Source organism: Sus scrofa, chromosome 12, assembly GCF_000003025.6.
Source record: "Sus scrofa isolate TJ Tabasco breed Duroc chromosome 12, Sscrofa11.1, whole genome shotgun sequence".
NCBI classification, from domain to species: domain Eukaryota; kingdom Metazoa; phylum Chordata; class Mammalia; order Artiodactyla; family Suidae; genus Sus; species Sus scrofa.
The window spans coordinates 23,989,066-24,011,611 of NC_010454.4; the positions used below are offsets into that span (position 1 = coordinate 23,989,066).

Sequence of the window (22,546 nt, forward strand, 5' to 3'; positions counted from 1 at the left end):
TCTCATCCCCACCCTACAAGCCAAAGGGTCTCTGCCCAGGGACAGGCCCAGAGCAGACTCACAGATGGAGGCGGGTCCCGGACAGACAGGCAGACAGACAGACATGCAGCAGGTACACCCAGACCCAGAGAGACCTCAATGACAGCGACATGGAGATACAGGGATGTTTGCAGACTCGGCCCCCGAGGAAGCAAAGGGATGAAAACCGAGGGGTCGGCCCAGAACAAGCACGTCAAGATTTTACAGACCCCAGAGATAGAGGTGGACGCAACGAAGACACACAGCGAGGCAGGCAGAAGCCCCAGGGACCCTAAGAGACACAGAATCAGACAAACAGCGGAGAAACACCGAGATTCAGAAGCCCTGAGAGACCAGCAGAGTCACGGCGCAAACAGGGACACATACAGGAAGCCAGGAGGGGGCTTGGGGACAGAGGGGATCCGAGCAGAGGCTGTTTGGCTGTCCTGTGGCCAGAGGCCCCTGGGACTGGCCTTCTGTGGGAGGCCTGACTGTGCCCAGGGCTTGCCTGATCTCCAGGAGCACAGGGTGGGGGGCAGAGAGGAACCCGGCTGTGGAGGGGTGAACCCATCGGCCTTCATCCCACTGCTCGGCTCTTCTTTCCCCTCCCCCCCAAACCCCATCTCTCTTTACCCAAAGCCCTGGGTAGTACCCCCCCTGCCCCCGCCCCTGGTAACCGGATCCTGCTTCCTGCCTGAGATTAAGGGCCTGTCTGCTAAGATTCCCCAGGAAGGGGAGGGACACTAGTCTCTCCCCAGGGCCTCCCCAAAGCTCAGGCTTGCCCACCCATAACCAGCCATGCCCCCCAAGACTACAGACTGTTCATGTATCCAACATCTTCAGGTCCTTTCGAGAGGGGCAGGAGCCCTAGGCCCGGGGCACAGGGGGAGTGCGGTGCTGTGTGGGTGTGGGTGTAGGGGCTGATACTAGTGTGAAGAGGTGGGGACCAGAGTGACAGCGGTTAGACAGAGAGAGGAGCTGATCTCAAATAGGATGCCCGCAGAGTGAAGACTGAAGTGCAGAGGGACCCGGGCATGCCTGGAGTCAGAGGGTAAGGCTGCCCAGCCTTGAAGGTGTATGGGGTGGGGCAGGGGAGCCAGCCTGGAGGTGAGAAACTGGAGCCCTTGACCTTAGGATGAGCCCACGCCGACCTCCTGGTGCTGGGTGCTGGGGCCTTGGAACTCCTGCAGCTGTCACGGGGGGAGGGGCTCCTACAGGTGCTTGTCACTCCCCTTCTGCCCTCCCTGGCTGTTAATCTGATGATTCCGGCTGGCCGTGGTCTCTGAAGGACTGCCATCTGGGCCCAGAGCGGGAGGGGGTTCAGGGCGGGTGGAAGAGGGGGCAGGAGCAGACGCCCAAGGAGCTCAGGGAGGCTGCATGTGGGACAAGAGAAGAGGGTGCTGGAGTTCCCTCGTGGCGCAGAGGGTTAAGGAGCCATTATCGTCACTGTGGTGGTTTGGGTTGCTGCAGTGGCATGGGTTCAGTCCCTGGCCTGGGAACTTCCACATACCACGGGTGTGGCCAAAAAAGAAAAAAAAGGGGGGGTGTGGGTGCAGGAACTGGACCACAGGGATTTGTCCAGCGTTGCTCTGTGGGCCATGTGTATGCACTGGTGGGTGATGTATGTCCACAAGCTGGTGTGTTTTTTTTGTTTTGTTTTGTTTTGTTTTTGTCTTTTTGCCATTTCTTGGGCCGCTCCCGCGGCACATGGAGGTTCCCAGGCTAAGGGTCCAATCGGAGCTGTAGCTGCCAGCCTACGCCAGAGCCACAGCAATGCGGGATCAGAGCCGCGTCTTCGACCTACACCACAGCTCACGGCAACGCCGGATTGTTAACCCACTGAGCAAGGGCAGGGATCGAACCCGCAACCTCATGGTTCTTAGATTCGTTAACCACTGCGCCATGACGGAACTCCAAGCTGGTGTGTTTTGAGTCCAAATCTGAAGGGCACATGTGCCGAGAACTCTGACCCTGGGGCCACCTTGCTAGGAGTTCTTCGGGGTAGGAGCTGAGCCCACTTTATCTCTGTGACCCCAGTGTCCCCGGGGTCTGGCCTATCCCAGTCTTCAGGGAATGGTGTCTGGGCATCAGGAGGGAAGCCTGTCCTTTCTGAGATGGGGTCTTACAAGACAAGGCCCTTAGGGATTTCCCATTGTGGCTCAGTGGTTAACGAATCTGACTAGGAACCATGAGATTGCGGGTCCGATCCCTAGCCTTGCTCAATGGGTTAAGGATCCGGCGTGGCCGTGAGCTGTGGTGTAGGTTGCAGAAGTGGCTCAGATCCCGAGTTGCTGTGGCTCTGGCGTAGGCTGGTGGCTACAGCTCCAATTAGACCCCTAGCCTGGGAACCTCCATATGCCGTGGGAGCAGCCCTAGAAAGGCAAAAAGACAAAAAAGAAAAAAGACAAGGCCCTAGTGGAGGCAGAAATCTAGTTGGAGGACCCTTTGTGGGGAACCAGTGGATGCCTGAGGGGGAAAAGGGACACGGCAGGCAGCTTGGAGGGGAGGAAGAAGAGACAATTTAGCGGAGCCTGCGCCTCTGCGCTGGTCCTGCCTTGGGGCCGAACCCCTCAGCCTGTACACTCACTACCTTTCACCTCACTTGAGACCAAGTTGGTCCTGGCAGAATGTCTGTCAGCTCCATCCACAGACAAGGAAACCAGAGACGTGAAGATACTTGACTAGGCCACACAGCCAGGTGGAATTAGCGTTCCTAACCAGTTACCCCGTTTCCCTCTGCCCCGGCCTCCAGCTCCCGCAGGCATCCCAGCCTCTGCAGAGCTCCCTCTCCCTGGCCTGTCTCCCTCTCGTCTTCTCTCTCGAATCCTCCTCTTGCCAGGCCTGGGACTTTCTCATTGAGTCATGTTCCATCCCCACCTCTGAATCTCTCAGAAACTCAGCCCAGGACTCGCCCTGGGCTCTCTCCTTTCTGTCCTGCCTCATCTCCACCCAGCTACCCCCACATCACACATCTACCCTCTCACAGCCTCCCTGGCTGTGCCCAGCAGGGTGGAGGGCAGAATCCTGGGTCCTGAGGCCCCGGTGGGCTGGGTCCCCACTAACAACAGCCCCTCAACTCCCCCCGTGGCCGCTCAGCCCTCCCCGAACCATGCAGCATGCACCCCTTCAAGAGCCTTCTGGTCCTGGGAGGGCTCAGCACCCACACGATTTAAGGGCAGGACCCAGGTGACTATTAGATTCTGGGGTGAGGAAGTGTCTGGTCTTGGAGCTTCAATAAGAAAATCTTCTTAGGTAGTTACCATCATGGCTCAGGAGAAATGAATCTGACTAGTATCCATGAGGTTCGATCCCTGGCTTCGTTCAGTGGGTTAAGGATCCGGCGTTGCCATGAGCTGTGCTGTAGGTCGCAGGACACGGCTGGATCTGGCATTGCTGTGGCTGTGGTGTAGGCCAGCAGCTGTAGTTCTGATTCGACCTCTAGCCTGGGAACCTCCATGTGCTTCAGGTACGGCCCCAAAAAGTGGGGAAAAAGAAAGAGAAAGAAAGAAAATCTTCGTAATGCCTGTAGCGGCCGTCCTTGGCCATTATACACTCTTCTAAGCGCTGAGGCGCACACAGAAAGCAGGGTCAGGGCACAGGCTCTCAGGCTGGGACTTGGAGGTGGACAAGCAAAGTGGGACGGGCCCTGAGAGTGGGAGGCGTGGACTCTGTGGGGCCCAGCATCACCTGGAGTCCTTTTTTTTTTTTTTTTTTTTTTTTTTTGGTCATTTGAGGGCCGCACCTGCCGCGTATGGAGGCTCCCAGGCTAGGGGTCGAATCAGAGCTGTAGCTGCTACCCTACACCACAACCACAGCAATGCAGGATCCGAGCTGCATCTGTGACCTACACCACAGCTCACAGCAACGCCAGATCCTTAACCCACTGAGGAAGGCCAGGGATCAAACCCGAGTCCTCATGAATGCTGCTCTGGTTCGTTAACCGCTGAGCTAAGGCAGGAACTCCACCTGGAGTCCTTCTTAAACACACAGATTCTGAAGACCTGCCACAGGCCTGAGAATCAGAATCTCTAGAGGCAGGTCCCAGGAAGCCATACTCTAAACAGCTTCCTAGAATGGCCCGGGACCCACAGGCATGGCAGGTGCTATGTGACATCAGGGAGCCATGCTCCTTTTGAGCCTTGAGAGGAAATGGCTTGAAAAGAAGACTTGGCTACAGGCAGAGGACACCAGGGTGAAGAAAAGTGCTGTCCACACTGGTGGCCTAAGGGCAATTTTCCTTTCTCTTTTCCAAGACGTGATCGTATTATGATTGTTTTCTCTCAAAAATGGGAAGACAAATACTCTTGTGGGAAGAGCCATGGATCAGGAGTCAAGAGGCTGCCGTTTCAGGAGCTCCTTCTGTGATGCAATAGGATCAGCGGCATCTTGGAAGCACTGGGATCCAGGTTCAATCCCCAGCCTGGCACAAAGTGTTAAGGAGCCGGTGTTGCCACAGCTGTGGCTTTAGGTCATGACTGTGGCTGGGATCCGATCCCCGGCCCGGGAACTCCGTATGCCAAGGGGCGACCAAAAAAAAAAAAAAAAGAGAGCGAGAGAGAGAGAGAGAAACTGCGTTTCCAACCCTGGCTCTGCCGTGAAGGGGGTATGAGAGTTCAGGAAGTCAGACAGATTCCAGTCTGTCTGGTAACCTTTGCTGTTCATTAGAGACTGTGTCTCTCCCATCCTGGACACACACTCTGTGTACCTTTGCTCCCCGCACCCAGGTCCAGCCTTTTGGATGCTCAGAGGCTGACCCATGAGAGAGGGGCCGGGCCGGGCAGTGATGGGAGGTGAGGGGATCCCAGGGGGCCTGTCTTCTGCTCCATCTTCTCCACCTCTCCAGCCCTGGGGCCTGGGAAGAGGGTGAGGTGGCGACAGGAGGAGGAGGTGTCACTGCCAGGGTTCTTCTTCTCACCCAAGCTGGCAGAGGGGCGGGACTGGCAGTGGTGACACCAGGGCCACTCAGCCCCCGCTTTTCGCAAGCACTTTCTTTTTTGGGTGGAAGGAATTGGAGGGAGGGGGTGAGGAATCTGGGGTTGATGAGCCAGGCTGCAAGACAACCCTCTACCAGCCTACAGGTTACAGAAAAACTGCTCCCCCCAGCCACCCTCTGCCTCCTGGGATGTGTCCCCGGGTCCACCTGATTCTGAGATTCCTAATCCCTCCTGCCCCAGAAAGCTGGTGGGAGCTCAGGTCCTTCTGTTCAAAGGTAGGGGGTGGCTCACTTGACCTGAGGATGAGCATGGAGAAGAGGAGTGAAAGAGAGAGGCAGGAACAAGGCTCCACTGGGCCACCACAGCCAAGCACTGAGCAAAAATGTCTCCCGAAGGAGGTGTCAGCATTCAACCGTCTCAGGTCTCCTGGGGAAATCCAGTCATTCAGGGAAGACTTAAATCTTTCACGTTTCCCCCAAAGTAGCCAAGGGTCCCAAAGTCACCCTCTCTTTCAAGCAATGCTGCCCACTTGGAACAGCAGGCAGAAACATCCCCCCTCCTTAAGGATGGGGAATGGTGGGTAAAGGGCCAGGAGGAGATCAGTCCCTGGTTCAGGCATAGTTGGGGTCTGGCCTCCACACTCAGGGGATGCACTGATTCTCTCTCCCTCCCACCCTTCCTAGGTCATGCCCGCCTCCTGGGGTCCCCAGCTTCGCCTTCACCTGCCAACCTGCCTCTTGGTTCAGCTCTAGTTGGGAGCAGAGAGTCCCCGTGGGCCCCTAAGGGTGAAGCCTTGTTGGGCTGGGACAGAGATGCAGAGATGGGGCCAGCCTCCCAGGGGAGAACTGAGGGGGCTGGGGTGGAAGCTGGGAGAGGAGAGGCTGACCTTTGCATGACGAAAATATTACAGTATTTTTCAAAACACTCTAACAAATCTGTACATATTGATATGCAAAAAATTCCATGACAACTTGTTGAGTGAAAAAAAATGTATTACAAAGCAGCATGTGTGGTGTTTACATAAAATGACATATATACGTGTGTGTGTGTGTGTGTGTGTGTGTGTGTGTGTGCACACATGCAAAAGAGTGGTATTTGGGGAGTGATGTCTGGAAGAATATTCGCCAAAATCTTAATCCTGCGTGCCTCTGCTATTTTTACCTTTTGGTACTGCTGAAAATTTCTATATGAGTGTGTTTTACCTTTACGTAGGAAAACGCCCAATAATATTTTCAATGGGGGGGGGATTCTTTCCATCACAAAAGGAATATAACTACATTAGTCAACAGAAAAGAAAAATAGAGAAAGACAAGTGCCCGCGGTGCTATCACCAAGGCAGCCCTTCAGAACATGTGGTGGGTTTCCTTCCTGTCACCCGGCTCTGAAGCTGTTCAAAGTGGCTTTTCCATCCAGGTATGATACTAGACTGGAAAGTGCCACACAGACGTCCCCTCTCGTGGAAGGCTCACAGCCCCTCTGAAAAGTACATTGGTGTGTTTTTCCTAAGCCTAGGGGACTTGAGGCACTTGAGGCTGACTTTCAGGCAAGGGAAGTGACTTGCCCAGGCCACCTCTACCTGAGTGACAGGCAGAGCCAGTCCTGGGTCTCTGAGCACTGGCAGCCCAGCACTGTTTCCTGTGCCCAGGGCTGCCAGGCCCAGGTGGGGGCTTTTGTGGGCCCTGCAAACCCACAGCTGCTGCGATGCAATCTGCTTCAAGGAGCTTTTCCTGCTGCCCTCCAGGTCCCGGGTCTGCCCTGGGGCTGGAGAACGAACGAACGAGACACTTCTGATACACCCCCCTGGGGCCTCTGGAAAGAGAGGCCTGCACTTCCCGCAAGGCCACCGAGCACGGAGCCTGGGCACATAGTGGGCATCCGTGAATATCAGTCACATGCCTGTAGGTGAAGCGGCAGAGGGCCTGCGAGTGCGGTGAGAAGGCCTCGTGAGTTCCATCTTCCTGGACGATGGGGCCTTTGAGCTGAGGCTTAAAGGATGGATGGAATTTCCACGAGGGTCCAGAGGAGGGAAACAGGTGGAGCAGGGGAACTCTCAGAAGGCAAAGTCTTTGAGCGCCAACTACCAGGCGCGCGGAGACTCGCTGGTCCACACGGCGGGGGTCCCCCCAGTCCCTGTCAAGCGCGCAGAACTTGCCCAGGATCAGACACGAGGGGCGGGGTGAGGCGGGGCGGGGCCAAGGTGGCGGGGTTGGGGGAGGCCCAGAGAGCTTCATAAAGCCACAGCAAAGGCGCCGCGACGCTAGTAACAGCGGCCCGCTGGAGAGGGAGCCCGGGAGCTGCCGCGCGCCCGCCAAACGCGGGCGCAGGACCCAGGCGTCCGAGCCCGGGCTCCGGTGGGGCCCCGGCCCCCGCCCCCCAACCCCGGGGCCCCCGCCCCGCCCCGCCCCGCGGGCCCCCGCGCCCGCCCCCGCGCGGAGAGGGGCCGCTCCTCGACGGCCTCGGGAAGGTGCCAGCCCGCCCCGGATGGGCATCGTGGAGCCGGGCTGCGGAGACATGCTGACGGGCACCGAGCCGATGCCGGCGAGCGACGAGGGCCGGGCGCCAGGCGCCGACCCACAGAACCGCTACTTCTACCCGGAGCCGGGCGCGCAGGACGCGGCCGACCGTCGCGGGGGTCCCAGCCTGGGGGCGCCCTACGCCGGGGGCGCCCTGGTGCCGGCCCCGCAGGGCCGCTTCCTCGGAGCCTATGCCTACCCGCCCCGGCCCCAGGCCGCCGGCTTCCCTGGGGCGGGCGAGCCCTTCCCGCCGACGCCGGGCGCCGAGGGCTACCAGCCGGGGGACGGCTACGCGGCCCCAGACCCGCGCGCAGCCCTCTACCCCGGGCCGCGGGAGGACTACGCGCTGCCGGCAGGGCTGGAGGTGTCCGGGAAGCTGAGAGTCGCGCTCAACAACCACCTGTTGTGGTCCAAGTTTAATCAGCACCAAACCGAGATGATCATCACCAAGCAGGGACGGTGAGTGAGGCGCGCGCCGAGAGCGCCGAGCAGCGGGAGCCTCGGTCCTGCCCAGACAGGGACACGCTCTTTCTTTTTTTTTTTTCTGTCTTGACTTTGCTGTGTCTCCGTGGCCCCCATAGTTTTGGCTCAGGCTTTGGGGAGAAGGAAGAAGTCCTCCCGGGGACAGGAACGTTCTGGGGGTTTTTACTCTCAGGACGTTATACGAACCGGCAGAACTCCAAGGGGAGATGGAGGAGAGGGGCGTCTCGAACCCTCGTCCTGATCTGGGGGAGGGTGCTTGTGGTTTCTCTGCCTGAGTGGGGGGCGCCGTGGGCACAGGGGAAGCCTGGCCACGGGTCTGATGGAGCAAGGCACCTCTTAGCCCCTAGGTGTGGGAAACAGAGGGGAGGGCAGAGTCTTGTGGGGGGGGGTGTGAATGATTATACAGCCCCCATGTCCAGGGCACCCCCCTGTGCCCACCTCTCCCAGCCCCCTTGCTGTTGGGTACAGATCAGCTCCGGTGGTGGTGGTGGTGCGGAGGGGGGAGAGTAAGACTGGGATTTGGTGACATGGAGAAGCAGTCGCCAAGTTTCCTTTCCGATAGGACTTTGAGATCATATGTCGGGTGTGTACGTGTGTGTGTGTGTGTGTGTGTGTGTGTGTGTGTGTGTGTGTTGGGGAATGGCGGTCAAATGGGAGGAGGCACAGATTCCTTCCAGGCACAGCCCCCTGCCCGAAGGCCCAGATGCCCGTGGGCCTGAGCAGGTGAAGCTAACCCATGGGTCCCAGCTGGCAGCTCAGTCCCACACTCTGGACCCTTCAAAGCCTGTCTTCTGAAACCCTTCCCCACCCTTATCCAGATGTTTATTCGCCAGTCCATCCTGGGGAAGCCGTGGTTCCATGGGCCCAGGCTCCCCTGAGCCCAGTGCATGCAGGGTAGGGTTTGGGGCCAAGGGTGTTGCTTCCGGAGAGCGCCTTCTTCGTGAGGGAAAGAAAGAGAAACTTGCGATTTGTGTGCTGTTTGTTTAGTAAGCAACGCTCTGAGTGAGCCCTGCCTGTGTCTGGTGTGTCAGAGTGTGCACCCACCCCTCCCAGTGGGGGAGCCGTGTGGGCAGGGGACCAGGGAGAACCTCTGTGTGGCGGGGCTGTGTCATCAGTGGACCCGGCAGGTGTTGAGGAGCAGATACCAAGTGTGGGGCTTGGGGAGGGAGAGGGGAGAGGCCGTGCTGGGCCTGGGGAGAGGGGTTTGGCATTCAATCTGGGCACTGCTGAAATATTCGTCTCTCCCGGTGATTTCTACAAGGTGGCTTGGGGTCGAGGGCCTTGTCCACTGGCCTCAATTGGTATCAAGTTGCTGAGCTGGTCCTCTTTTTCTGGGATGCCCCCATGAAAGTTGGCATTTTCTTTTATGGCACGGCCTTCATCTTCTAAGCCTTCTGATAATTCCTCTCTGCTCCCCGAATGCTAGCCCCCTGGCTGGGCACACCCAGGCACAGCCCAGGCTTCCAGGCTATCGTGTCTGAATTGGAGGGGACCCAGAAGATCCTGTCATGTCTCTTCTGTGGACAGACAAGGAAATGGGTGCAGAGATAGTTGGAGACTCTTCTGAGGTTGCACTGCATACCCATGGCTGGCACAATGGGCGCCAGCGCCCAGATGGTATGTGCTGGGGTTTCTTTCTCCGGCCCCCCATGGCTAGGAGTTAAAAACAGCCACCCACACTGTCCGAAGGCCTTGATGCATTCAGAGTGCTTTCACTTCCATTATTTCACTCTGCACTAGGTAGGCCAGGCAGCCTCCCCACTTACAGCTGAAGGCACTGAGGTGCAGGGGGGCTGGTGGCTGGCACTTGTCACATGGCAGACCCAAACTCAGGCCTCCACTCTGTGAGGTGGTCCCAAAGCCGTCCCACCTGGGGCCTGGTGGAATCTCCCCACAGCCCTGCTGCCAGGCCCCGGCCCCTCCAGTCCTGAGGGATGGCGGAGATGAAGCTTCAGCCAGAACTTCAGGGATCTTGGGGGCGCTGGGCTAACTGGAGGTCTGGGGGGAGAGGGGGTTGCATCTCCCAGTACAGGTCGCCATCTCTCCTACGACCTCCTTTTTTTCTTTACGTTCCTGCCAAAAAATTCTCTTGATGACTTTTATTGTCTCTCTTTTAGATCCACACACACAATTTCCTTTATTATGAAAAATTCCAATATACACCAAAATGGAAAAAAAAAAAAAATGTCCCATCTCCATCTGGCCATTATCCACCTTCAGCAGTTGTCAGTACGGGTCCAATATTGTTTCTTCTTTATCCTCGCTCATTCAACTTGCCCCCCTCTGCTCTGGAACCGTGGTAGCGATAGTCTCGGTCATTAGTTAAGTATCCTAGACACTATATTACTTTATCCTTAAGTAGTTCTCTGTGCCCCTCTAAAAATGGCTTTTTAAAAATAAACACAGTACCATTAACGCACCTGAAAAGAAACTCCTAAATGTTATTAAATTTCCCTGATTGTTTCATACGTGCGCGTGAGAGTGTGTGTGTGTGTTATACAATCCTTGCACGTCCTGTCTACCCCGAGGGACTGCTTTGGACACTGGGGAGGGGGATGTTGGACGCTGAGGGAAAGAGGCTGTGGCCCCTCACCACTCCCTTTGATGCTGCCTCTTGGTTCAGGCCTCGGGGGCCCAGGGCGGGGTGGAGGGGACAGAGGACACGCCGCCGCCAGGTCGGCACCCCCGTCTCTGAGCTGGGGCTCCAGTGATCTGGGAAGTCGGCAGCCATTTCGTTCTGCTACTGGCTTTTGAAAAAAGGGAGACCTGGGCTCCGAGACCGGCTCCCTTCTGTCCTCCTGCTTTGGCGGGCTGGCCCGTCCCTCCATGGCTTTCGGCGACCCACCAGTCACCACCACGTCACCCACAGGCTTCTTCCTTTTTGAAAAATCCTTCCAACCCGGCCCACCCACAGCCCCGTAGCCTTTCGCCCTAGGCTGACTCACTCTCTCCCAGATCCTTCCTCTCCCACCCACCCTAGACCCATCCCTCGGTGTGGAGAAGCGACACCGTCATGCTCTCCTCCATGGGCAGAAATGGGGTGGGGAGGAGGGGGTCATTCCAGGGTCCAGAGACCCATCCAGGTGGCTCAGATGGGGCTCGGATGGGCCACTGAGCACGAGGAGATGGACTGGCCATCTGGAGGGTTGGGAGCTCAAGTTTGTGTGTTTGGGGCGGTTTGGGGCCTTTTTTTGGTGAGGGCGGTGGTCTGTGTGCGGCGCCGAGTTAGCCGGCGAATAGCAGTCAATGGCAGGCGCTCTCGGGAGAGGAAGAGAGAGGCGGCTGTCTCCGTGTGTGGGTGTGTGGATGTGCTGTAATTGCCGGCAATCCCCACTTTTCTGGGTGTGATTAGTTGATTATTATAATTAAGATAACGTTGGGTAGCTCTGTTTTTAAGCAGTTCAATTTGCATTTGTGTGTGTATGTGCGAAGCTCGGGCTGGATAAAACAATTTCGGTCCCGCACTGTCTTCGATTGCCTGCCTCAGCCCTTTTGGTGTTCTCTTCTCTACCTTCCAACTTCGAGACTTTGTAGAGCTTTGAATTTTTTTTTTTTTTTTTCCTTTTAGGGCCATAGCCGCAGCATATTATGGAGGTTCCCAGGCTAGGGGTCTAATCGGAGCTACAACTGCCGGCCTACGCCACAGCCACAGCAACGCCAGACCCAAGCCACCTCTGCAACCTACACCACAGCCTAACCCACTGAGCAAGGCCCGGGATTGAACCCGCAACCATGAGGTTCCTAGTTGGATTTGTTAACCACTGAGCCATGACGGGAATTCCTGAAAGTTTTTTTTAATTTTTGTTTTTAAGGCCGTACCTTGTGGTACGTGAACGTTCCCAGGCCCGGGGCTGGGGGGGGGTCCAATCCAAGCCACTGCTGAAGACTACGCCACAGTCACGGCCACACAGGATCTGAGCTGCATCTGTGACCCATGCCGCTGCTTATAGTAGCGCCAGATCCCTAACTCACTGAGCGAGGCCAGGGATGGAACCCAGACCCTCAGAGACAACATCAGGTTCTTAACCTGCTGAGCCACAACAGGAACTCCCAGATCTTAAAGAAAAAAATTTTAAGAGTTCCCTTCATGGCTCAGTGGTTAATGAACCTGACTAGGATCCATGAGGAAGCAAGTTCGATCCCTGGCCTCGCTCAGTAGGTTAAGAATCCAGCGTTGATGTGAGCTGTGGTGTATGCAGCAACATACACCACAGCTCGGATCCTGCGTTGCTGTGGCTGTGGCTGTGGCTGGCAGCTACAGCTCTGATTCGACCCCTAAGCCTGGGAACTTCCAGATGCCATGGGTGTGGCCCTAAAAAGAAAAAAAAAATGTAGCTTTAAGCCTGCTTTAATTTGAGCTGACTGGCTTCATTTCTCTTGGGCAGGTAAAAGTGGCTTTGCTTTCTCTTCGGCCCATTGCTGGTAGCTGTCTGATTCTGTCGAGTGGGTCTGAGGTTGGTGGGAAAAGGCATCTCTTGATGTAGAGCCTTTTGTATTTGGATCAGCACAGACACTGCCTGAATACCCTTGTAAAAGGTAGTACCTAGAGTTCCATGGGGGTGCAGTGAGTTAAGGATCAGCCATTGACACAGCTGTGGCTTGGGTTGCTGCTGTGGCATGGGTTCGGTGTGTGGCCCAGGAACTTCCGCATGCTGTGGGTAAGGCCCCCCCCCAAAAAAAAAAAAAAAAAAAGGTGGTACCAATTCACACCCTCCCCAGTGGTGGTTGAGAGGACCCATTTTTCCCATAGGTTCATCAGCATTAGATAGTATCGTTTTTCAAATATTTTGCCAACATAACTGATAAAAACCATCTCCTTTTGTTTATTTATTTATTTTGTCTTTTTGCCATTTCTAGGGCTGCTCCCGTGGCATATGGAGTCTCCCAGGCTAGGGGTCTAATCAGAGCTGTAGTTGCTGGCTTACACCAGAGCCACAGCAACACGGGATCTGAGCCGTGTCTGCAACCTACACCACAGCTCACGGCAACACCAGATCCTTAACCCACTGAGCAAGGCCAGGGATCAAACCCACAACCTCACGGTTCCTAGTCGGATTCATTAACCACTGAGCCATGATGACAGGAACTCCAAAACCATCTCCTTTTAAGTTGTACTTAATGATGGTGAATTGGAGCATTGTCAGAGATATTCAGGACGGAGAAGGGATAAAATGACCCCAAGAATCGGCATAGGTTGAAGATGCAGCTCGGATCTGGCGTTGCTGTGGTTGCTTGTTTGTTTGTTTGTTTTTACATCCGCACCTGTGGCATACGGAAGTTCCTAGGTTAGGGGTCCCATCAGAGCAGCAGCTGCCGGTCCATACCGCAGCCGCAGCAACGCCAGATCCGAGCTGCATCTTCGACCTATGCCGAAGCTTGCAGCAATGCTGGATCCTTAACCCACTGAATGAGGCCAGGGCTTGAACCCGCATCATCATGGACACTATCTTGGGTGCTTAACCTGCTGAGCCACAACAAGAACTCCCTGAGAATCCTTTCAAGGTGGGAGGGTCCTTCGGGGCAGCAGAGGAATTTGGGGTCTTGGACCCTGTCTTCTGAGGGCAGAGGTGGTAAGTGGTCTTTTGGGGGGACTTGGTTTGGTGCCAGACCCATCTTTACTCCCAGTTCCTTCGTAGCAGAGTGTCATGGAAATCAGGGGCTATTTTGGGATCCCAGCTGGTGGTGATCCTAGCTAGCCTTTTCGGGCAGAGGTGGGACCTCCGTTCTCCCCTCCCTCTTCCCCACTGGCTTCCTGTGTCTCCTGCCTTTCCCTCCACGAGTGATAAGCAGGGTGGAGGAGCAGAGGCAACAACGGCATGCACCTTGCAATCATAAGAACACGGCTCTGCCTTCCCACCAAGGAGCCGTCACCAGACCTCTCGGAGGCCCGTTTTCTTCAGGTGTAAAATTAGAAATAACATTTTATATCTCAAAGCACTGCTTCAGTGAACTGGCTGCCGCATAAGTAGAGGCTCAATGAACCTGTTCCTTTCTCTCTCTTACTCCGACACGTTTGGGTAGGAAACACGAGTGACGCGACCGCTGTTATAGAATGAGTTGCTGGTAGAAGTAGGCTGAGGACTTCCCCGGTGGCGCAGCAGGTGAAGGAGCCGGTGTCGTCACTGCTGTGGCGCAGCTTCGATCCCTGGCCTGGGGACTTCTACGTGCCCAAGGGTGCGGCCAGGGAAAGAAAGAGGTTGAAAATATTCTCTCACTCTTGATGGCTCACAGCCTCATCTCTAAGCTTTGATTTCTTCAGTTGACTGCCGTGCTGATCTCCTGGAACCGAGGGCCTCAGACAGGAACTCCAGACTCTTGCTTGGGGTCCTTCGGCCAGGCCATGGGGCTTTGACAGCTCTGGGCCTGGGAAAAGGCGGGATGGGGGTGGACAGGAGAGAGGCTGAGCTGAGTGGCACATCTTTTGAACTTTTTTTTTTTTTTTTTTTTGTCTTTTGTCTTTTTGTTGTTGTTGTTGTTGTTGTTGCTATTTCTTGGGCCGCTCCCGCGGCATATGGAGGTTGAATCGGAGCTGTAGCCACCGGCCTACGCCAGAGCCACAGCAACGTGGGATCTGAGCCGCGTCTGCAACCTACACCACAGCTCACGGCAACGCCGGATCGTTAATCCACTGAGCAAGGGCAGGGACCGAACCCGCAACCTCATGGTTCCTAGTCGGATTCGTTAACCACTGCGCCACGACGGGAACTCCATCTTTTGAACTTCTTAACGGATCTCAGAGGAAAGACGGACAGGAGTTATCTCTCCATTTACAGGGAAAGAAACTGAGGTTCGGTTGAAGAATGACCTTATACCAAGGTCATCAGGCCAATAAGTCTCTTTTACTCAGCGCAGGAGAGTCTGGGGAATACAATGATGGGACCTTCCCCCCCCAGGGGATCTTTCCAAGGTTGTCAGGGATGTTGCTCTGGGACTCTCTGGGGAGTAGTGTCCACCCCAAAGTGTTCCTAGGCCCCTAGAACTCCCCCTCCCTCAGGTTCCCTGACTCATGGACCTTTCTTCCCATCCTGCAGGGCTTCTTATAAGAGGAGGGGAGACGGATGTTGCAATGATAAGTTTTTGGGTGAGGGGTGGCTCTGCCATCTTAACAACTCTGCTCTTCCTCCTTAGAAGAAAAAGGCTAACCCGTAGAGGTGGCGGTTATAGTGATGCCGGTGATGGTGGAGGAGATGATTGCAGTGGTGGTGACAGCAGAGGGGACGGGTGCAGTGATGGGGGTGGTGCTGGTTGGAGTGGGGAGGGTGGGAGTGGGGAGGGTGGAGGTGTTAATTGTTGTAGTGGTGGTGTTGAGGGCAGTGATGGCGGAGGTGGGAGGTGACGGTGGTGATGGGGATGGTGATAGGTGTGGGGATGGTTGGAGCAATGGAGGTGATGGGGTGGTGAGGTACGTGTAGTGGGGCTAGTGATTCGGGTGGTGGTGGTTGTAGGGGTGATGGTGATGGGGTTGGTGATGGTTGTAATGGTAGTGGTGGTAGAGGTGAGGACAGTTGTAGTGGTGGGGTGATGGGGTGGTGGTGGTTGGAGTGGGGGTGGGGTGATGGGGTGGTGGTGGTTGGAGTGGGGTGAGGATGGGGGTGGTTGGAGTGGGGGTGGGGTGATGGGGTGGTGATGGTTGGAGTGGGGGTGGGGTGATGGGGTTGGTGATGGTTGGAGTGGGGGTGAGGATGGGGGTGGTTGTGGTTGGAGTGGGGTGAGGATGGGGGTGGTTGGAGTGGGGGTGGGGTGATGGGGGTGGTTGGAGTGGGGGTGGGGTGATGGGGTGGTGATGGTTGGAGTGGGGGTGAGGATGGGGGGGTGGTGGCTGGAGTGATGGGGTGATGGGGAGGTGGAGGTGGCAGAGATGGTAGTGGTATGGTAGTGTTTCTTGCTCTGAATCTATTACTCTGACATAATAGCCCAGCATCCCAAATCCAACTTTCTCTACTTTTCTAAGAACCAGGACCTTGAACATGAGAACTGTGTTCAACAGAGTCCTCTTTAAAGTGGATAGAAAGCTCCAACTAGGATGTCAGCTACTTCTGAAGGCCCAGGCCTAGAGCAGTCTGGGCTACAGACATCAGGCCCAGGAGGACGGGGCAGGGAGAGCCTGTGGATGGGAGCTCTGGGGTTAGGCACCTGTTAGCGCCGTGAAAGCTAGAGTGGAGGGGATGGATGACAGACTGAGGCCAGACCCGGGTTTGGGGAACTGAAAAATAAGGACCATTAGGAACCACCTGTATGGGGCTGGCTTGTGGCTTTGCCTCCCCCCCCCCCGCTTCTCTTCCCCCCCCCGCCGGCAAAGCCATCTACGGCTGGAGACAGTGGTGTACAGCTAATGTCTAGCAACTGAGCCTCTGAGGGAAAAACCTTTTTAAAGCCCTGATTCACAGTGTTTGCTGATTTCCATGGTAAAGACCCCTAAAATAGACACTTGTAAGCTCCCCAAGTGATATCAGTGCACTTCGAGTCAGGAAGAGACGTGTGGTAGCTCACATTGTCCAGTGTCTCCACCATATGGGTAGAGTGGACCTCACCAATCTCCAGGGCAGAGATATAGTAAAATGCAGTAAAAAAAAAAAAAAAAAAAAATTGAGACGTGACGATCTTTGAGTATTTATTGCTTGGCTTGTAATGTCATGTATTTAATTATAAGTTTATACAATTTAATTGTTAATCATGACTGTTTAACAACTGGCTGGCAGACTTCCTGGACGACACCACCAGCTGGCCCTGGTGGTTGTGTTGGGGGCCGGATCCAGCACACCACGGACGGATGGGCTTTGCACAAGAGACGGCTGTAGGAGGGAGTCGGGGGCTGATGGAGATTGGTGGGCCTCTCTCTGTTCTCCCCAGGCGGATGTTCCCATTCCTGTCATTTACTGTGGCCGGGTTGGAGCCCACCAGCCATTACCGGATGTTCGTGGACGTGGTCTTGGTGGACCAGCACCACTGGCGGTATCAGAGCGGCAAGTGGGTGCAGTGTGGAAAGGCCGAGGGGAGCATGCCAGGTATGCACCTCCTTGGGAGCCGTGGGCGCGCTTTTTTCCTAAGACTGTGCGCCCCCTGGTGGATCCAAAAGGCGCCCCAGGCCCCGCCGCGACTCCTAGGGGGCTCATTCTCCGTTCTGTCTCCCCTTGTCCCATCCCATCCCACTTGCCCAAGCCCCTCCCACTCCTCACTTCCATTCTGTTCGTCTTCTCTTTTCTGCTTTGCCCTAGACTGTCTTCAGCTCAGTCCTCTGCCAACACCTCCCGCTGCCCGGCCCCATCCGTCCTCCCCCTGCATCCTTCTTGCCATCCCCCTCAGAACAGGCAACGAAGCCCCACCTCACCAGGGGTCTGGTCCCAGGGGCTGCATGCCAAAGAGATTAACTGTCCACAGGGAACCGCCTGTACGTCCACCCAGATTCCCCCAACACTGGAGCCCACTGGATGCGCCAGGAAGTTTCATTTGGGAAACTAAAGCTCACGAATAACAAGGGAGCCTCCAACAACATGACGCAGGTGGGACTCCGCCCCCGGGATAGCCCCGCCCCCTCCCCATCCCTGCGGCCACAGTGGGTCCCACGCAGGCCAATTCTCTTCTATAAGAATGACGTTTCTTCTTCTCCTCAGACTCAGGTTCCTTCCCACCCACTTTGGGAGGAAACTAAATCTCAGGGCAGACAGGGGTCAGTCACCACACGGGCCAAACCAGCCTGGGAGTTTCTTCACTGAATCCCAGGCTGCCATTTTTCCGTGTACCCTGTGGGTAAGAGTCGGCACCAGTGGTCCCAGGGAATGGATGCAGAGTTTGAGTTCAGCAAGTCTGTTCAAAGTGCCCTGATCCCTGAAAAGCCTAGTGTGTGCTAATACCTTGGTCTCGGTGGACATCAGGTGAAAGGAAAGGAGGCAAGAAGACAGAACTGGGAGTTCCCGTCGTGGCTCAGTGGATAGCGAATCCAACTAGGAACCATGAGTTTGGGGGTTCGATCCCTGGCCTTGCTCAGTGGGTTAAGGATCTGGCGTTGCCGTGAACTGTGGTGTAGGTTGCAGACGCGGCTCAGATCCCACGTTGCTGTAGCTCTGGTGTAGGCCCGAGGCTACAGCTCTGATTAGACCCCTAGCCTGGGACCTCCATATGCCATGGGAGCCGCCCTAGAAATGGCAAAAGACAAAAAAAAAAAAAAAAAAAAAAAGAATTTGTGCCCTCAGGAGGCCGGGGACTGGGGTCGGAAGGCCAGGGGGAAGTTCCTCGGTGGCAGGGCAGGGGAATGGCCATGATGATGCCAGGGTCCTTTCTAGCTTGGCCGTGGGGCCGGCCTCGGGGGAGGGGGGCTTTGAACGCCCTCCTTCTGCCCTCACAGCCTTGTGGCTCCCGCTCCCTCTCAGATGATCGTGCTGCAGTCCCTCCATAAGTACCAGCCCCGGCTGCACATTGTCGAGGTCAATGATGGTGAGCCAGAGGCAGCCTGCAACGCTTCCAACACACACATCTTTACTTTCCAAGAAACCCAGTTCATTGCCGTGACCGCCTACCAGAATGCAGAGGTGAGGGCCGGCTGAGCCAGGGTGGTGGGGCTGGGGGTGGAGGTTCTCCCCTGGGAGGGATTTTTGGAACTGCCCCAGCCTCAGGCTCCAGCGACTCCATTTCCCTCTCTCTAGATTACTCAGTTGAAAATTGATAATAACCCTTTCGCCAAAGGATTCCGGGAGAATTTTGAGTCGTAAGTGCCCCTGGGTTCAACTCACCTCTGCCAAGGGAGGTCTCCTCTGGTCCCTCTGAGACTGGGACTCCAGACACGTGCTCAGCATGTCCCCCTAAGGCGTTCTGAGGGTGGGGAAGTGGGGGGTAGGGGTGGGGGTGGGGCGGGCAGGAGGGCCTGGGGGTGGGATGGGCACCAGGCAGGCTCATAAGTGACCCCTGTCTTCTTACCTGGGTTTTTTTTTTTTTTTTTTTTTTTTAGCATGTATGCATCTGTTGACCCCAGCGTCCCCTCCCCTCCTGGACCCAACTGTCAATTGCTTGGGGGAGACCACTACTCTCCTCTCCTCCCCAACCAGTATCCCGTTCCCAGCCGTTTCTACCCCGACCTTCCCGGCCAGGCCAAGGATGTGGTTCCCCAGCCTTACTGGCTGGGGGCCCCCCGGGACCACAGCTACGAGGCCGAATTTCGAGCTGTCAGCATGAAGCCTACATTTCTGCCCTCAGCCCCTGGGCCAACCATGTCCTACTTCCGAAGCCAAGAGGTCCTGGCGCCTGGAGCTGGCTGGCCTGTGGCTCCGCAGTACCCTCCCAAGATGGGCCCAGCTGGCTGGTTCCGCTCCATGCGGACTCTGCCCATGGAACCTGGCCCTGGAGCCTCAGAGGGGCGGGGGCCGGAGGACCAGGGCTCCCCTTCCTTGTGGACTGAGATCACCCCCATCCGGCCGGAGTCCAGTGACTCAGGACTGGGCGAAGGAGACTCTAAGCGAAGGCGTGTGTCCCCCTATCCCTCCAGTGGGGACAGCTCCTCCCCTGCGGGGGCCCCCTCTCCTTTTGATAAGGAGACCGAAGGCCAGTTTTATAACTATTTTCCCAACTGAGCAGATGAGGATGAAAGGAACAGCGAGAGTGTGATGAGGTTGGGGGACGCTGACTGGCGTTGACCACAGACTCAGGACTGAGCGGGTCCCCAGCTCCCTCTGCCCCGTCTCCTTTTGTCGTTGGTGGAGGAAGAGGGTGGGCGCAGAAAGATTCTGGGGTTCACTTGCGGCTTCCTGGCCCACAAGGAAACCTGAGAGGAGTCTGCTGCCCCTTCCTCCGCGCGAACTACAGTCTTTTACCTGGTGCTGCTTCTGGCTGTGGGTCCCCAGCTGGAGAACAGAAAACGGACAACAGAAGTTCTGGGACACGAAGGAGCTTCCTCTCTTCTGCGGGGTGGGGGTGTGGGTGGGGGTCAGGGTCGGGGTCGGGGTCAGGGTCAGGGTCAGGTGGGACTGGAGACTCAGATCTCTTCCTTTGCAGAGGAACTTTGAACTTGTTTGTGCGTGTGTTTATGCCCTGATCTGGAAATAAAGACACATGAGTTTGATAACAGCCAGCCAGCCAGCCAGGGTCAGTGGGAGGAGCCAAGTGATGCTGGGCAACTGGCCTGGGCTCCGCCAGCTCAGAGACAGTGGGGTCATGAGGAAGGGGCTGGGAAGTGGGGGGGACAGGGCACCACTCAACAACAAAGTCTTGGGTGGTAATGGGGTGCGAATTTGCATTTTTCTGTTCTCTTTTTTATTTTTATTTTTTTGGAATGGCTATTTATTGTACAGAAAGTGGTGTCTGGATATATTGCTTTTGTCTCCATCACTTTCTGAAAATAAACACAAAACTGTCAAGTGTGTGCTGCTTCGGTGCCTGGGTTGGGGATGTGGGCGGGGACTCCACTGGGAATCACAAGGGTACCCAAAGCTATTCTCTGTGCTCTCTGAAGTTCTGAAGACCCCATACCTCCTCAAAACCAGAGGTGGCTTCATTCAGAGGACAGACTGAGTTAGAGCAAGTCCACAGGTCCTGCCTTTGGTGCTCAGGTTGATGGTGGATGCCACCTATTAAGGCTTCTTGAGACCTCTTGACCCGGGAGCAGGGTGTGAGGGCGAGGTCAGAGGAGAGGGGCTGATGGGGGGGTGGGGGCTCTGTGGAGAAGGATGGCACTTGATTTCTATGCATTTCTAGAAGCTTTGGATCTCCATCTTCTTTTTTTTTTTTTTCTTTTTTTGTCTTTTTGTCTTTTCTGGGGCCGCACCAGTGGCATATGGATATTCCCAGTCTAGGGGTCTAATCGGAGCCGCAGCCACCAGCCCACGCCAGAGCCACAGCAATGCAGGATCCGAGCCGCGTCTGCAACCTACACCACAGCTCAAGGCAACACCGGATCATTAACCCACTGAGCAAGGCCAGGAGCCGAACCCGCAACCTCATGGTTCCTAGTCAGATTTGTTAACCACTGCACAACAACGGGAACTCCAAATAATACCTGCTTCTTTTAAAGATTTGAAGCAATGCAGAAAAGTATAAAAACAACCATATATTATCCCAAAATGTACCACCTACCTATCAATAATTATTATTAACATTAGGTGGATTAGATAGAAAAAGCTTTTTTTATCCTTTTTCAGCTGCACTTGAGGCATATGGAAGTTCCTGGGCCAGGGATCAAATCTGAGCCACATCTTCAACCTACACGAAAGCTGTAATGACAATTGATCCTTAACCCATGGTGCTGGGCTGGGGGTGGAACTGGCAACACCACAGAGACAAACTGGATCATTAACCCGCTGTACCACAGTGGGAACTCTGGAAAGATTTTTATAATATTGGAATAATACTCAATATGTTTTTTCTTTTTTTCCTTTTTTTGCTTTTTAGGGCCGCACCTGCAGCATATGGAATTTCCCAGGCTAGGTGTCGAATCAGAGCTACAGCTGCAGGCCTATATCACAGCCACAGCAACATGGGATCTGAGCTGTGTCAGCGACCTACACTACAGCTCATGGCAACGCCGGATCCTTAATCCACTGAGCGAGGCCAGGGATCAAACTCACATCCTCATGGATACTAGTTGGGTTAGTTACTACTGAAACACAATGTGAACTCCTGAATATGCTTTTTCTTAATTAAATCTGTTGGATTTGAGTTAACAGAATTTAATAATAATAACAACCCACTAAACCATCAAAACCCCCAAAACTCTCAATCAAATGAAGGGTTTTGCTGGACTCAAAATAAATCTTCCGGAGTCCCCACTGTGGCTCAGTGGTAAGGAACCCGACTAGTATCCATGAGGATGTGGGTTCAATCCCTGGCCTCACTCAGTGGGCTAAGGATCCGGTGCTGCCATGAGCTGTGGTGTAAGTCGCAGACACAGCTGGATCCCATGTTGCTGTGGCTCTGGTGTAGGTCGGCAGCTGCAGCTCTGATTCAACCCCTAGACTGGGAACATCCATATGCCTAGGGTGTGGTGCTAAAAAGACAAAAAAGAAAAAATAAAAACAAAATAAATCTTCCTTCATGATAAGATATATTTCCTGAAAGAGTACTCCAAGGTTAAAAAAGGAGCTTGTGTGAAACATTAAGAGGTTGGAGGTCCTGGAGTTCCCGTTGTGACTCAACGGTTAACGAATCTGACTAGCATCCATGAGGATGCAAGTTCAGTCCCTGGCCTCGTTCAGTGGGTTAAGGATCTGGCGTTGCCATGAGCTATGTTATAGGTTGTAGACATGGCTCAGATTTGGAGTTGCTGTGGCAGGTTCTACAGCTCCGATTTGACTCCTAGCCTGGAACCTCTGTGGATGCAGCCTTAAAAAAAAAAAAGAGGTTGGAGGTACTAAGTTTGTTTCACCCCCGTCGAGAGGGTACCCCATTCTAATGTGGGAACACCATTACGGGCTTTGGGGTATTCTTCCAAATCTGTTTGAAGTCTGGAAAACTTCATTTATGTCACACAGTGCATGTCCTCTTCTTTACTGGTCTCTGCCCAGAGGTAATTTTCATCACCATCTAGTCAGAAGGAGGAAAAGATAAAGAGACATTTTTGGTTCCATCCTCTTTGGATTTGGAAACTCACGTTTCTAAAATGACATTAGGCGAGTT

General features: G+C 55.1%; 1 protein-coding gene across 1 annotated transcript; it reads left to right on the forward strand.

Moving 5' to 3' along the window:
* Positions 7,350-20,288, forward strand: TBX21 (T-box 21). Its single transcript, NM_001315722.1, is given in 6 exon segments — positions 7,350-7,924; positions 16,799-16,953; positions 17,327-17,448; positions 18,316-18,474; positions 18,589-18,650; positions 18,891-20,288. Coding segments are annotated over 6 exon segments (1,608 nt in total). The 5' UTR covers positions 7,350-7,433; the 3' UTR covers positions 19,510-20,288.